Raw genomic sequence first — 15,245 nt, forward strand, 5'->3', positions numbered from 1 at the left:
AGACAATCTCTTACGCAAAACAACTTTCATAAAAATAATTAATATCTGAAAGAAGCATGAATATACATTTTGGACCAGCTGCTGTATGGAAGGTGGAACACATGGTACTCATTCACCATTTAACGCTCGATTTGAGGGGACGGTGTGGGAACTCTGGGCATCATAAAACCAAAAGTAAACATCAAATCAACCTTCTGAAACAATGCATTTCTGTGACATATAACTGCATTTGCTAGGAAGACAGGTGTAAGCTTAGTTTAAAAAAAATCTTGTTAATATTGTCCAATGTGTGTGTGTGTGTGTGTGTGTGGATGTACTCTTAAGTTGGTGTACTTGTGTGTGATATATTTATGGTTGCTTCCCTGTCTTCAGCCAGTCTGTATGTGTGTGCGTGTGTGCATGTGCGCTGCAGTCAGACCTGCTCGTTGAGTTTGGGGTGCGAGGGGCCCTGGTGAATAAGCAGCCGGACGATCCGCTGGTCCCCCTTCCAGGCGGCGAGGTGCAGAGGGTAGCAGCCCTTGTTGTCGGCGATGTTGGTCAGCGCCTCGTTCCTCAGCAGCGCCTCCACCACCTCGCTGCAGGGACACGAGCACCGTTATGCCTGTGGCTTGACTCCTAGCATGCACTGCAGCATTCACACCCGCGTCCACACACATCATCATGGGCTTGAAACATAAGAGAAACTAAAACCCTTAGATCATATATTAAAGAGGCCCTGACTAGAAAGAAATCAGCCAGATCAGCAGTGTGTCATGAGCTGGAGTGCTCAGTCCAGCTTCTTGGCTTTGTCCTTCTTACCCACCCAAATCAAGTAGTTCCTCACTTCAGCACTTTATGCTGCAACTCTTTAATCCACAATATAAATTTAAAAAAAGACAAGACAACCGGCGACAGGGCCCACTCACCTGTGTCCGTTGAGCGCGGCGTGGTGCAAGGGAGTATATCCAGTGCTGTCCACACAGTTGACATTGGGGCCTCTCCAGATGCTGCACAAAACAAAAACCCTGGTCTTAGTCACACATTCTTCTCTACTGAACTGTCAGGAGAACTTCAGGAAGAGCCCCAGGACCTCAGGATGGTCAGGAAAAGACACAGAAACAGAATTCAGGTGGGTGGAGGGAGAAGAGATCCACAGAGAAAGGGATGTCTGAGGAATAAGCTATAGACTTGGGTTGTTGTTTTGTCCGGGAAGCCACTTCCTTTAATCTAGCAATATAAATTACATACGATCAGCTACCCAAAATAACATCCTCAAGATACAAATGCCAAGTCCAGGCAGAATTATAGCACAGCACCATACTTGCATTGGGAGAAACGTGCAATGAACAGAGACAAAGACATCACACAGCTCTGAGCTGGTCTCTCTGGGATCTGGCACTTAATGTAGATTTGCCGGTTACAGATCTATGTGTGTTATATAGTTTTGGCAGAACAGCCTGTGAGGGCCTGTTGTGCCAAATCTGTACTTTTGCAACATTGGTATTCATCAAAGGATACTACAGAGCCGTGCCATATTGAAACTTGCAGCCACCAACACAGAAGCACTGTCCAGTTTTTCTTAAGCATTAGCATGTGGATCAGACCCTGTGCGAGGCATGATACCAAGCGGCCAGATGTACTCATCTTTTCTGCAGTTTATGCTCATTTTAAAAAGACGAGGCACTGTAATTATTGGATTGGATTAGGTAACCTCAAGAGCACTCATGAATGTGTCCAGGGAAACCAAACAGATGTGCACGCCTCCAGTAAGGAGCCGCAAAGAAATTACAGCTCTCACTATCCATTACATATATAAAAAATACACTCCACCACAGACATTCAGTGAGCTATCCGAGTAAAGCCATAAGAATGATGTGAGACTGCCGATGATTTCCAGAAACTGTTAGCGACAATCAAGAGTCAGATTGTTTGGTGAATTTGCAATGTAAAGAAGGCTGATTTGCTGTTCTGGAATGTCACTTTATGCTTACATGGCTCAACACATAGGGTTAGACCAAAATACCAAGATTGCACTCGTCAACAGAAAGCAGACGTGAAATATTGTGGTATTAGAACAAATACTTCTTCAGGCTGCAAAAAGACAGTTACTGTGTCGTTGAAGGTTGAAGAAGGACTGGTTCCAAATCACTGCAAAAAAACACAATCTGAAACTCTAAAGCACCTGCCAAACATTTCACAAATCCACTTTTTTCCATGTTAGCTGTCTGGCCAAAACCACAAGAAACCATTGTGAACAATTGGAGAGAAGCCCGCAAATACCTCCAGTAACTCCAGATGCATGCACACATAAAAAACTACAGTACAGTCATGATATACATGATCTCACAGGAAAGAAAGAATGGTTTGCCTACATACGTGTAAAGTGCGGTTCCTCCACTAGTCCACCTTCTGAAATCCAAATAAAGTGAGCGTTTAACATCCAATGGCGTGGTGAGGTGGTTCATAAGATGGCAAGAGAAATGTTGGTAAAATTGCATTATTACTGGGTAATAATTCATATGGATCAACTCTATACAGGCAGGCACACACACATGAAAAGCTAGGGATCATGAGATGGGTGGTTCAGAATGATTTTAAGATTGTAGAACCTCCAACTAACCTGGTATAGCATAAAAGGAATAGCATAAAATTGGATAGTACAGGTCTGTTACAATATTCCCATAAACTGCACCAAAAATGACCAGTAATTGTAGCAATAGTAGTAGTAATATTAATGTAATGTAATGTGAATGCCCTGTGATTTAGCTGCTTTTATCATCCTATTTTGGCATTGCAGGAACCAGCTTGTCTTTGACTACGAGCAATCTGGGTTTGACCGTGTGCCCAAGTTGCATATCAGTAAATAAGCATATACATAGGATGTTTTATACTGTGTCTATCTCATTATGTTTAAAGCTAGCTGGAATATTTTGTGCATTCATGGACAGAAATAATAAGTCATGAATCGTTCTTAATGTATAGTTACATACAAGTGAAGCCACAAGATCTGAATAAATGAAGGGTGAGCTGTTAATCTTGCACTTGTAAGCTCATTCGTACTAGGATGTATGCTTATTGCATTTTGTACTGATTGTATTACTGCACTGTAATGTTTTGACAATATTTCTCGTGAAAACTGCAAGTCTCCCTGGTTAAGGGTGTCTGCTAAAAAAAATTATACTAATGCTTATTTATCACTTAATACAATTACATTGGTGCCCCATGTGTGCAATAAGAAATATGAGGACAAAACAAATTAAATTTCCTGAGGGAGGGGAAGCTTAGACTTCACTCAGGAAGACAAGACTTGGAAAGGCTTTCGAATGCACTTACACCTGTAAACACTTAATGTACCGCAACAGAGGGTGAAATGGTAAATATCGCTGTGTGCATCTTCTCTTATGTAAACCTCTCAATGTACTTCACCCAGCTGTATAAATGGGTACAAATGTAAGTCGCCCTGGATAAGAGCGTCAGCTAAATGACAAAAATAATAATAAATAATAATAATAAATAGATTGAACATCTTCCCTGTATAGGTTTTACACAAGCTATTGTATGTCAATATCAAAATCTAAATTAACATACTTCTGTTCCATATACTCTCAATGAAGCTTTCATACCTGTATACCTGCTAGAACTGGCCTGTGGTTATGGTTTCCAAAAACACTCTCTTAGGAGAGCCACAATCACGGCCCTGACCTCTGCCCTCTTCCAGCTACCCAGCGATACATTACAGTGATTTTAACCGCAGGTAGCGTGTCTTTGTGATGAGAGGGCGGGGAGGCTGCAAGGGCAGGTGGCGTCATGAAAGCAGACACCTAGGGCAGTGAGGCAACCGACTGGAATGAGGAAGCCGGAGCCGGGGAGGGGAGGTGTCAGGTAGCAAGATAATAAAACATTTCAACCCAGCGTGGGACTGGGAGAGTGTTTATCTCGGGGGAAACGGCTCACTGTAGAACAGGAGGAAGCACCCTAGACTAGGTCTCTGGGAGCTGAAACTCAATGGTACTAGGACTGATCAGATACAGATTTGTTGGGTGGTTTGTTTGTTTTAGTAGAGGAGTTTAGAAGGTTTGTTATTTTACACATGAAATCCTTTCCATATTAAAATAAGCACCCCACACATAAGAGCAATGCCACAGCATGCCTGTAGTTAACAGGCCCAGGCGATGTGCATGACAGATATGTGGACTAATCGATAACTCCACAGCTGTCGTCAATGTTTATTCGAATAGTTAACCCTTGCCAACCCTCACGGCATTACTTACAGCTGTAACCTGACCGACTACAGTGTTTTTCTTTTTAAAATTGTATATTACTAATTTTCATTCAATAACAGTTTAGCAATGTGAGCATTTTACTTGCCTTAACAGCAAAATACAAAATCTTTATTACCCTATCTATCTAGCTAATGTATACAATATACTTAACTAAACTATTTACTTTTCCCACGTTTTCAAACCACACAACATATAGACTGCCGGTCTACGTTAAACCAGAAACATACCCGTTCAGCCAATAAGACCTGAAATAACAAATCCCTCCATCCAGGCAATCTTCATTACCGCTACATGGAGAGCCAATCAACAGTACAGCCTTTAAAATAAAATATAGATATAAGTTTATTTAATCGAATGTTGGATTCACTTGTCGGTAGCTGCCATCATTAACGAATCAGGTCAGAGGGACAGGCTATCAGATGTAGTGCATCGTACTCCGTTTTGTGCTTGCTACTGTGTCAGGTGCACACTCCATCGAGGACTGCTCATTTGAAAAGATCCAGGGCAGAGAATTGCGCTTTTAAATAATGCAATCCTTTCTATTTAAAGTGTAAAGTACAACATGCGAGGCAGTCACATCCGATTGTTGTTCAGGCAGCGAGATCCTTTAAGAGCACAGGCATGGAGAATTCTGCACATGAACAATTACACGAAACTGGGTGAGCACTGGTGGACCTAATGGCTTTCCAAAGCTGGCCGTGGTTTCCCATGTGCGAGGCAGTTAATGCGCACATTCACTATTTATGTGTGGTTTTATACTGTATATGTAGTGCGCATGTTTGGCTGTTGGACAGACATCACTCTTGTGCCTCGTCCATAAGAAGTCTGTCTGTGTAAAAAGAGAAAGGCATAAAAGCTCACAAACTCCATATTGCACAAATGTACTAAAAGACTACACGATTGAGAATCCGCCTGCGCCACCTCACAAGAGAAATGCTATTGAAGCTACATTGATAATATAGCGACATCATTACCACTTTTATGCCCATTTAAACTGCTGAAGGCAACTAAATGAAAAGGGGTGAAGCAGGTGAAGTCCACGCCACTTCCTCGGTGTAACATGAGCTGAACTCGGACCTCGCACTCAAAAGGGTTAAAAGGTCTGGATTTAGAAGCCCTGCCTCACAGAACCCACATATCCACAGTGCTCTCAATGGCTCATGTTCACAAAAAATAAATAAAGGCCTGGGAGCAGAGAAACGCTGCCCGGACCTGCCATCCTCACTGTAAAGAGCCCTACTCTCAGTAACATAGCCGCCAGAAAGTGGCTTAAGTTAAGTTAGTGTGGATTAATGCACAACAAACAAACCCAATCCCCCTTGGAGGGCTCCTTGCACTACCACAGATATGGTTTCACTCACCCTTCCACCATTATTAATCCCAGCTGTGTCTCCATCTTCTGCTGTTGCCCACTATGACATCATCGATATACAGCTACAGGCCGAGGGGAGATTTCAGTCTCGCAAATGGCTGCCAGGTGTAGACCCTGTCATTGCTTTTGATGGGAAAATAAAATAGATAGCGGAAAGTAATTTCTTTTTTTAATAATGTATGTCTTCTGGAACAGGAGTTCTTCAGAAGTCCCGAAGCAGGCGGATGCTGTCTGCAATTATAAATTAGAGCTGCCTCGTTTAATACATCTCTTATTTCATCCTCAGGAAAGGATGGTTTGGAGCGATCCTTTATTACCCCATGCAGTCTGAGCGGTTGTAGACGCCAGAAAGGCAAAGATATTGTCTTTAAATCGCTGGCATTCATTTCATATTTCCCAGGTTGTTTGACCAGGTCGGGTTTCCTTATATTTGCACTTGCAGGAGTGCCACCACAAAATCCAACCACAAACAAACAGCCCTGTGATTGACTGTGTGAACAACAGGGTGTCCACTCAGTGTTGCCATTACATTAATATTTCTGATTGTTATTGAGCAAATATAATCTCCAACATGTTTAAAATCAGTCCCCCTGAACAATAAGGGCATCGTCCATTTTTCCACAGAGTCCTGCCACCCCTGTCATAAACACCACTTGGAGTTTTGTTCTCTACATCAAGAGCACTCATTTTCACATGGCTCTGTGTTTGCACTTTTGAATTGAATGAAATGGCACAACATAACACAAAGTTTTAAATAGATCTAAAAGGTTAGCAAGTAATTTTTTCTCTCCAGACCAGCGATGCAGACAAATTCTGCAATTCATTATTTCCAAAGGAAAGCTGTATAGCCCAGTCTTATAATAGTTGGCAGTAAAACACTGGGCTGACTGTACAAACTCTTTCAAGGTTTCTTTACTTTAAGCCCACAAACTGTCCACAGGAAAATCAACACGGAGCAAAAACTGTGAATAAAAATAATAAATGGAAAGAAACGCATTACAGACAGAGTAAATATTGTTAAAGTTATTTTTTAAAACATCTGTAGCCTAACTGTTTGAGAGTCACTTTGCTTCACAGAGGTGAGAATGAACTCTAAAAGGGTAAAAAAAAAAAAAGTTCTTGTAGGATTATAGGGTTTTCATTTTTATTGTCACCTCTTAAATACTAGTTATTTTCTCAATTATACATATACAGTGCCTAGCAAACGTATTCAGAGCCCTGACCAATTCTCTCATATTACTGAATTACAAATGGTACATTGAAATTTCATTCGGTTTGATATTTTATTTTAAAACACAAACTCAAAATCAATTATTGTAAGGTGCCATTGGTTTTATGTTGGGAAATATTTGTAAGAAAAAGAAAAAACTGAAATGTTGCCTGCATACATATTCACCTGCTTCAGGACTTCTGAAGAACTCCTGTTCCAGAAGACATGCATTATTATGTTCTGCTATCCATTTTATTTTCCCATAAAAAGCAATGACAGGGTCTACACCTGGCAGCCATTTGCGAGACTGAAAGCTCCCCTCGGCCTGTAGCTGTATATCGATGATGTCATAGTGGGCAACGGCGTGGTGGCAAGAAAGAAGACGTTACTCAAAAAGTATTACCTGGGTCACCTGTGCTCTCAGATGGTACTTTTTGAGTACTCCAATAGAAGCCAGTTATGCAGAACTCCTATGTAGCTCCTTCAAGTGATTGTTTGCCTCTGAGTTTTGAGGGACGGCCTTTTCTTGGCAGTGCCTGGGTGGTGATGCAGCTTCCACTTCCGGATTATTGATCCAGCTGTGCTCACTGGGATATCCAAACACTTGGAAATTATTTGTACCCTTTTCCTAATCTGCGCATTTGTATTACTTAATCTTTAACTTCTGTACAACTTCAGATTCACAGCCTAACCTGACCAATGATGCTTAAATAGTGTTGTTTTTTTATCCAGAAAATGTTACAGCAACTTTAATGCTTAACAGGTGGAGGCCAACGGTGAGGTAATCGTGTCACCATTGAGTCTATTTCTTTAATTTGTGTAAACTGGGAGCTTCCACAGCACAGGGGTTGAATACTTATGCAAGCAACATATTTCAGTTTTGTATTTTTCTTATTACAATTTCCCAACATAAAAACAATGTCACCCTACATAATTGATTGAGTTTCAGTGTTTTAAAATAAAATATCAAAACAAAGTAATTTCAATGTACCATTTTTAATTCAGACCCCTGCTCTAAAGATAGCTACTGGGGACAGGATGTACTGCTCACAATCTAGATATCTCCCTTTAAATCTTGATTACCAGAATGAAGTCATCAATGCGGTGTGGACGTCAGATGCGATGGTTATTTTTAAGTGTTATGGTCACTGTGTGCATTATGAGATGCAACCAAATGTCTACACTCTCACAACTTCCATTCAGCGGAAATGTATTTAGTACATTTCCACTGAAACAGTCCAACAAAACAGAAAGGGTGCTGGACTTATTTTTTTAAGACTAAGCACTTGTTCCAGGGTATACAATGAATACTAGACCAGAGCAAATCCACACTGAATTGTGAAGACTACAAAGAGGCTCATACAGCTCAGTTTATTTTTAACTGTAAAGTTGTGCAATTAATTTTTCTGAGGAATTTCCTGTTCCTCAGATCTGGTGACCGTGTGTGTTTTGGTTGAGAACAGTTGTGAGATCGTGCCAAAGGGTCTTGTGTAGGGCTTGACTCATAATAATACCAGGCAATCCCATCCCCCTCTACAGAGCTGGTTCACCAGAAAAGCAACTCTGATGCAGAGCTGCACTGGAGCACTTACCGAGCATCTGTCATGATTCTTAATCACAGATCAAGGAAAGATTTTAGAAAAGAAACAAAACAATATACACCCTTTACAAACAAACAAACACAACGATGCACAAAACACTCTGACGACTGACATTTCTGTCCACGGTGTCACAGCATACAGCCTGGTCTATGTTCATATGTGTATTTGTTCTGAAGCAACTGCTATAATATCTTACTGCTTCTCTGCTGCTCTCATTTTATTTAAATAAAAATCTAGTTTTTCTGAACCAGCCTGTTTGTTCCTAATTAATGTGACAAATGAGACCTTAAGGCAATGCCACAATGCCAATTAATAATTCTGGATTTACTGAAAGGGATTTGAACCTCTAATAACAGCTCTGCAGCACCAAAATAATCCAGGAGTTCCTGACGGGCGTTCTGCAAGGTTTTCTAAGGAAATATAAAAGATAGTAATGCCTGGGGAGGAGGAATACGTGGAAATAGAGAAATTCAAGACACCCCCCACACACTTGCAAAGGAAAACAAAGGCCCTTTACGTTAACAATTTCCCTCCACTACCTCCCTTCCCCCCTCCCACTACCTCTCCACCTCTCTCTCTCTCTCTCTCTCTCTCTCTCTCTCTCTCTCTCTCTCTCTGCTGTAACGTTTCTTGCCCCCCGGGCCTGTGTAGTGCGATCCAGCCCGAGCACCTCGGCGAGCACCATTTCAACAACAGGCCTTTACACATACCGACAGGAGTGCCGGAGCCGTTTGTACTGGGCTCATGATCTCAGCAAAGTGACCCCCACGACAATTGTAAACAGTAAGAAATGCCTTCGCTAGGGTATACAGGAAGCTTAAAACACAGCACCCACAGTCTTTCAGTTGGGGAGAATAGTTTATTAGCTCAGGAAAGATAGACAATGAAGCTTTGTTCCAAATACCTTCCAATGTTTGGAGCCAGAGTGGTTAAGCATCACCTTAACACACCAACCGATATTAAGACAAAAACCAGGAGTGCTTATTTTGTTCTCGTACTGAAAAGGCCACTCAATCCGACATGCTAGATCCCAGTTTGCAAGTATGATAAAGTCAAAAGGTGACAATCTATAAAGCTCATAATCCAGCGTCCTGACCACAGTGCGATTGGACAGAAAGGGAAAGGGACGCTCAGATGATGAGTTACCTGGATTAGGAAACCAATCCTGGAGCAAGGAGATTTAGGGAAGGCGGCGAGGGGAGGACGAGACACAAACGGATTTGCAGGAACACCAATTGGCAACAATACATGAGAGAGATTAGCCTTGCCCTAAGAAATACACAACCCGCAGTGTCTGGCATCCATTTGGCACCACAAGGGCAAATTAGGTTCATTAGGCACAGTGCTGCAGCACACTCGGATTAGCAACTTGCTTGCCAAACAGTATTTTTAATCCACTTGTGCGAGAGAGAGAATCACGCTCAGGTTTTGAAACTTTGTTCTACAGCTCGATGGTTTTCATCAGTGCTGTGGCGGGCATTTCGTTAGGGACCTGACATTTTGATTAGGATTACAGCATCCTGTTTGATTCTGCTGTGACAGAAGATGAAAGGATCGTTCAATCAGATGGGCAGATTAGATTTGGCAGCCTGACAGAAAGGTGATAGTTACAGTAGACATCCACACTGATGGATGAAGACTTAAGAAGTTGAAATATTTAATATATTAGTTTCAGGAAACAAAACAAAATCTATATACTAGCAAAAGCATTAATAAATAAATAAATAAACAAATAAATAAAAGTGACCCACTTAATACACTGGGGAGTCTGTACTACTAAGCATCAACTTGGAGACTATTCGAACATTAGGAAACTGATTGAAAGGAAATAGAGGGAGAAGGAGAGAGCTGAAGTTATCTAAAGCTCTTCCCTTAGTAAAAAAACAAAAAGGCAGGCAGCGGTTCAAAGCCTAGATTCCCAGACTGAAGTTACACAGCAACTTCAAAAACCATAACTTCAAAACCCCTGTCCTCATGGCTGATAAGGAATTCAAAGTCACAGTATGCAAATATCAGGACGGATACGTCTAATCAATGCACGTTTAATTTCATTTCAGCCAGTGGTTTTCAAAGCAACCCATTTCAGGAGTTTCACATCAGAGTTTCTACAGCAATCTGTCTAGTTGAGCAGCCATCTAGACTACCTTAAGCTGGAAGTGATCAATCAACTGCTGTAGTGAGTTGCCCCTTACGCTTTCAGTTCAGTCTCCAAACTGCTACCCTGTCACTGCTTTAAGCTACTTTGTCATAACCACAGAGCCCAATTCCCTAAGCAGCACGTTACCCTCTTTGGATACTTGAAATAGCTGTTCCAGATAGGATGGCATGCTCATTTTTCTTTACAGTAGCTCGCACTTCACACATACAGCAGAAACCAGCATCTGTGGCATGGCAGTTTGTTGCATTGAGCAGTCACTGGCCTACATAAACAAATACCAGGTGCTGCAAATTTCAAGCATCTAATTTTTAGGAAATTCGCATAGACGTGTCTTTTCTGCCCCATCCGTCCAATTCGTACAAGAGCCTGCTGTCTGTGTGACTGGCCAGGAATGAAACTAGGAAGTCTCAGTGCGTAGAGAGCAGGGCCAGCCCGTCCTCACCGCCTGAAAATCTTCATTCCTTCCTTCCTTCCTTCCACCGCGGTCGTTCACAGTTCACATGGCTTAAGGTGTTTGTACTGCGTTGTGGCCGTGTGACTGATCTTTTGTCCAGATTAGCATTCTTCAAGGTAACACTACTGCACAAATCACCGCAATCAGGGGGAGTTAGTCACGGGAGAAAAGTTAAAGTAAAGACCCTACCAAGCCAACACTCCCAACTCTGTGCTTGGGAAAACACCAGAATGTCATTTGTTTCATAGACACCCTAAAATAATATTCAACATGTGCTTCATTGCTTCCCCAAATGAAAAGGTCCTTTGTTTGCATGGCAGCAAAATGAAGAATAAAAATAATTCATGTCATTGTAATGTAATTTGAAAGTGTATATTTAGCCGAGGGTTTGCCAAAATTCCCCAACTGAATTGTCTAATGCACAGTCATTACAAGCATTCATCACTGCATTGCCAGGATATATTTAGTTTGAATTCGGTCAGAGGTGCTGGAGTCATGTGCCAGATCCACAGATGATTGAAGTTTCGTAAGATCAGTTTCTTCCTGGTTATATATCCTGATGCACTTTCAGAGTGATTCTAGTTGCTGACGGTTAGAATGTCATTTCAAGTGAAGTTACTTAAACCGAAACCTCTTCATAAGAATGAGAGAGAGAAATGGATTCAGGATTGTACTATTGCAAAGGGCGGAGAATAGGGGTGCCATGTTAATGTGCCTCCCCCCCATTTGCTTCCCGGTAGCAAGAATTGAAAAACATTTTAAGTACTGTGCTGAAATAATTAATTTAGCCTGAGGACTCTCATTGGAAATAATCAGACAGATTTATCCCAAAAAAATATAACAAGTGCGAAAACAAGGAACTGGAGAAACTAGATTACACAAAGTGACTAAGGAGGCCCCCATAATGATAGTCTTGACCCTTGGGGAAGATATATAGCCACAATAAATTTACACAAGTAAATTGCAGTAAGCAAATAGGAAGAGCCAGCCTTAAGGAATAAATGTGTATTTAAATATTTATATAGATCCATTATAATTGGACATTATTCCCCAAATGTCCAAAACTACAAGACAAAGGCAAGATAAACAAGGGTTTAGCCATCACCCAGAAAAGCTAGACTATAACCTTGTCAGATCAATTAGCATGACTCCCATACTTTGAGGCTTGAGAAGACTAAAACGAGAACAGCTGTCAGAATTGCCCGGTAGTATCATCAATGAGAAATGACTGTATCGAGCACAGAGTTACTCAGCACGTCTCCCACACTATTCTGTAGAAAGGCATAGCCGCATAGGAAACTGGGTCTAGATAGTGTTCTTCCTCCTTCTACCTCAACCTACAATCCACAGTCACCACATCACAGAGACGAGCAGACAGCACGGGGGCCCACACAGTGCATCTGTTCTACAGCCAGGAAGACTGAATGTGTGTCACAGAGCACAGCGATGTTCAACGAGCTTTCACTACTGGAGGAGAGGAAACAAATGCTATTGTAGATAGGGAGGCGGTGGGGATATCAACAACAAAAAAATGGAAAAACTTAATATACCACAATATATCACTTGAAACCACCTCCAAAATAAACAGTTCCATGCTAAAGTGAAATTGCATAAACCCTGATAACTACTAAGGTTCTGTGTAATGCCAGCAACCCCCTGAACACCACTAAAGGGTTTTATGAAATTACAGCTAATTCCTCCACCCAACATCCCATTACAATTAAATAAATAAAATAAATCTAATGCTCCAGTTCCAAGTAAACCATATTTGAAGTTTAAGGGAAGCCATTCACTGCCGTCAGCCGAGACAAATCTGGCTAAAGGCGCGAGCAGGTGTGCCAGTTACTGTGGAGACAAGCTGAGGGAAACGCTTTCATCGGTGCTAGGAGGCTGGCTTTGGATGAAGTGATCTCCGAACAACACACGTGTAGAACAACATATACATATAGTGTGAGAGGGAAATTAGTCGCGCAACAAAAACAGGGCCATACCACCATGCTTTTTACTACTAAGGAAACGTCACACTGCACGGTTTACAGTTTGACTCATTTGATAAACGTCAGGATGTTAGTTATGGCAGGACTAGAAGCATGCATCGTAAACAGCTGTATCAACATTTAGGGAAGTACAACACTGTCTTTCAGACCTCGCAACTGAGTTTTTACAGCCTGTTTAAAGTGGCCACTCCTCACGTAAAATATGACATCACAGGCAATTCTACATGAACGTTCCACTGTTCAGACACCTAAGCCTCTATTTATAGCCCCAGATAGCGATGACATGGAGTCAAAGGAAGCGAACGCAGACTTTCACAGAAACACACTGACCATACAGCGAAGAGCAAGTTCTCCTTTTCTTGAAAGGAAGTGGTCTGCATGGATAAGCCTGACCCTTGATTAGCAGGCTACCCAGTTCTGCGCTAGATTGTCTTATTAGGATATGTACATGAGTTTTCTTTTTCCTGTGCAGCTCTATTTCTCCAGTAGAACAAGAGACACTGCCTAATGCCTGAAGCTCAACGTACAGTAGTCACAGCATCTGTAATGAACGGCTTTTCTAAGTACATATGCAATTGAGCACAATATTACTGGTCTAGCAGGAAATTGTTAAAACAGAGCCCATATCAAATGAAGCTCGTCTCCTAAACCCTTCAGAGGGCTACCATTTTCACAGACAGGGCCGTGCTGTGCAGAGACGGAATGGTGTTTGCAGGATTGCATCTCTTTAAATATCCGATTTTGGGATTCTTTTCCCCTCACACCACCAAGGAACAATCCAGTCACGTGCATGTGGATTTTGTTGTGGAACAGCCAATCCTGCCTCCCCATCCGCCCTGATCCACTCAACCAGACGAGTCCCAAGCCAGACGGGGGCCATGCAGTCCTTTGGCAAAGGCATAAACTCAAGTTGACCCACATTTGTTGCGGTAATGTTCCCTGAACTCCACATAACCTTCTCCAACGCAGAAACAAAGGCAAAGCTAGGAAGGAAAGGTACTCTTGGTCCGTTTCTACCGCAGGGGAGGCGTGGGACTCAAGGCAGGGGGAGAAATCGACACTGACATCGCAGATGAGTAAGGAGACACAGTAGCTAACAGCCACTGTAAATTACGAACGAGGAGACGGCTATCCCCAATAGTGTGACAGCAGTGCAGTCCTCTTCATCTTCATCTTGGGAATGCAGAGCATAGAGCTGTTCTCCTATACTGGGAGAACTTCACAAAGTCTATTATTACGTTTTGTTTTTCCTTATGAGCGACCAGACGTAATTAAGCATTAGCCGCGCTCCTGCTCCCTGCTTGCTACAGCATAAGCACAAATTGAATCAGTCTCAAGATGTAGATCTCATGAATGTGTGTCTCCATCCCCACCAACAGTTTAGATCGTCCACCTTTTTCCTCCCAATTTGGAATAGGCAATGACTAAACCCAGCTGGCCTCTACGACCCGGGATGAGACAAAGCACACGTCCTCCATACCACACAACATCAAAAGACATCTGCTGTTTCTTGCACTGAGCACCAACTGCCTCTCTATCAAATCACCTGGAGGATTTGATGTAGACAGAAGCGCTTACACCTGAACCTGCAGGCGTCTGAGACTTGGGGGGAGCACCAATTATGTGCTGTCCTCCAGGAAACCCTGGCCGAAAGTATGACGTTTATTTAAACTGAAATCTAAGCTGTAGCACCATTAGACTGGAGCTTTGAATTTGAAGTATAACAGTACATTAAATTCTGAGTAATAAATTCAAGGACAAAATGATGGCAAAATAACGCCTTAGCAATCATTCAGGAGATCTGGAAGTACAGGAGATAAAAGCCAATAGGGTTGCTTTGGGTTGTCTTCTCATCACACACTGCTGTGATTCTTTGTGAGATCAGTCACACACTGGCACAGTGACAGCAGATGACAAGACCCATGGGAATCACCCATCACTTTTTTCTTCAATAAGAGGAAGATGGGACTTTTTGGAAACAGGTTTCTAAGAATAAGAGACGGTTCTCAGGAACACTCCGCATTACTGAACAGAAAAAGAAAACCTTCAGGAAACTCAGACTTCTTTATTTGTTCATGTTCTCAAAATTATTCATATTGATGGTTACTTAAAAAATAATTAGGCTATATCATTTGTGTCAAATGTTGCATATACTGTAGCATTTTAATGGTAACTCAGTAAGATATATGGG

General features: G+C 41.9%; 1 protein-coding gene across 12 annotated transcripts in view; it reads right to left on the bottom strand.

Moving 5' to 3' along the window:
• The window catches only part of LOC136749334 (ankyrin repeat and SAM domain-containing protein 1A), a 118,019-nt gene that overhangs the window by 94,020 nt on the left and 8,754 nt on the right, over positions 1-15,245 (bottom strand). For 10 of the 12 annotated variants that reach the window (XR_010816742.1, XM_066703533.1, XM_066703532.1 and 7 more), the window contains exons 2-3: positions 906-986; positions 419-575 (exon numbers count right to left, since the gene is read on the bottom strand). Coding sequence is in view for 9 of the 12 variants with exons in the window: in XM_066703533.1 (XP_066559630.1) it covers positions 419-575; positions 906-986 (238 nt within the window). In the remaining 3 variants the exon portion in view is untranslated. Of the gene's footprint in view, positions 1-418; positions 576-905; positions 987-2,355; positions 2,387-15,245 lie in introns of those variants that run through there. The other 2 variants (XM_066703534.1, XM_066703535.1) reach the window with 1 other exon arrangement.

This window comes from Amia ocellicauda, chromosome 5 (assembly GCF_036373705.1).
Source record: "Amia ocellicauda isolate fAmiCal2 chromosome 5, fAmiCal2.hap1, whole genome shotgun sequence".
NCBI lineage: Eukaryota > Metazoa > Chordata > Actinopteri > Amiiformes > Amiidae > Amia > Amia ocellicauda.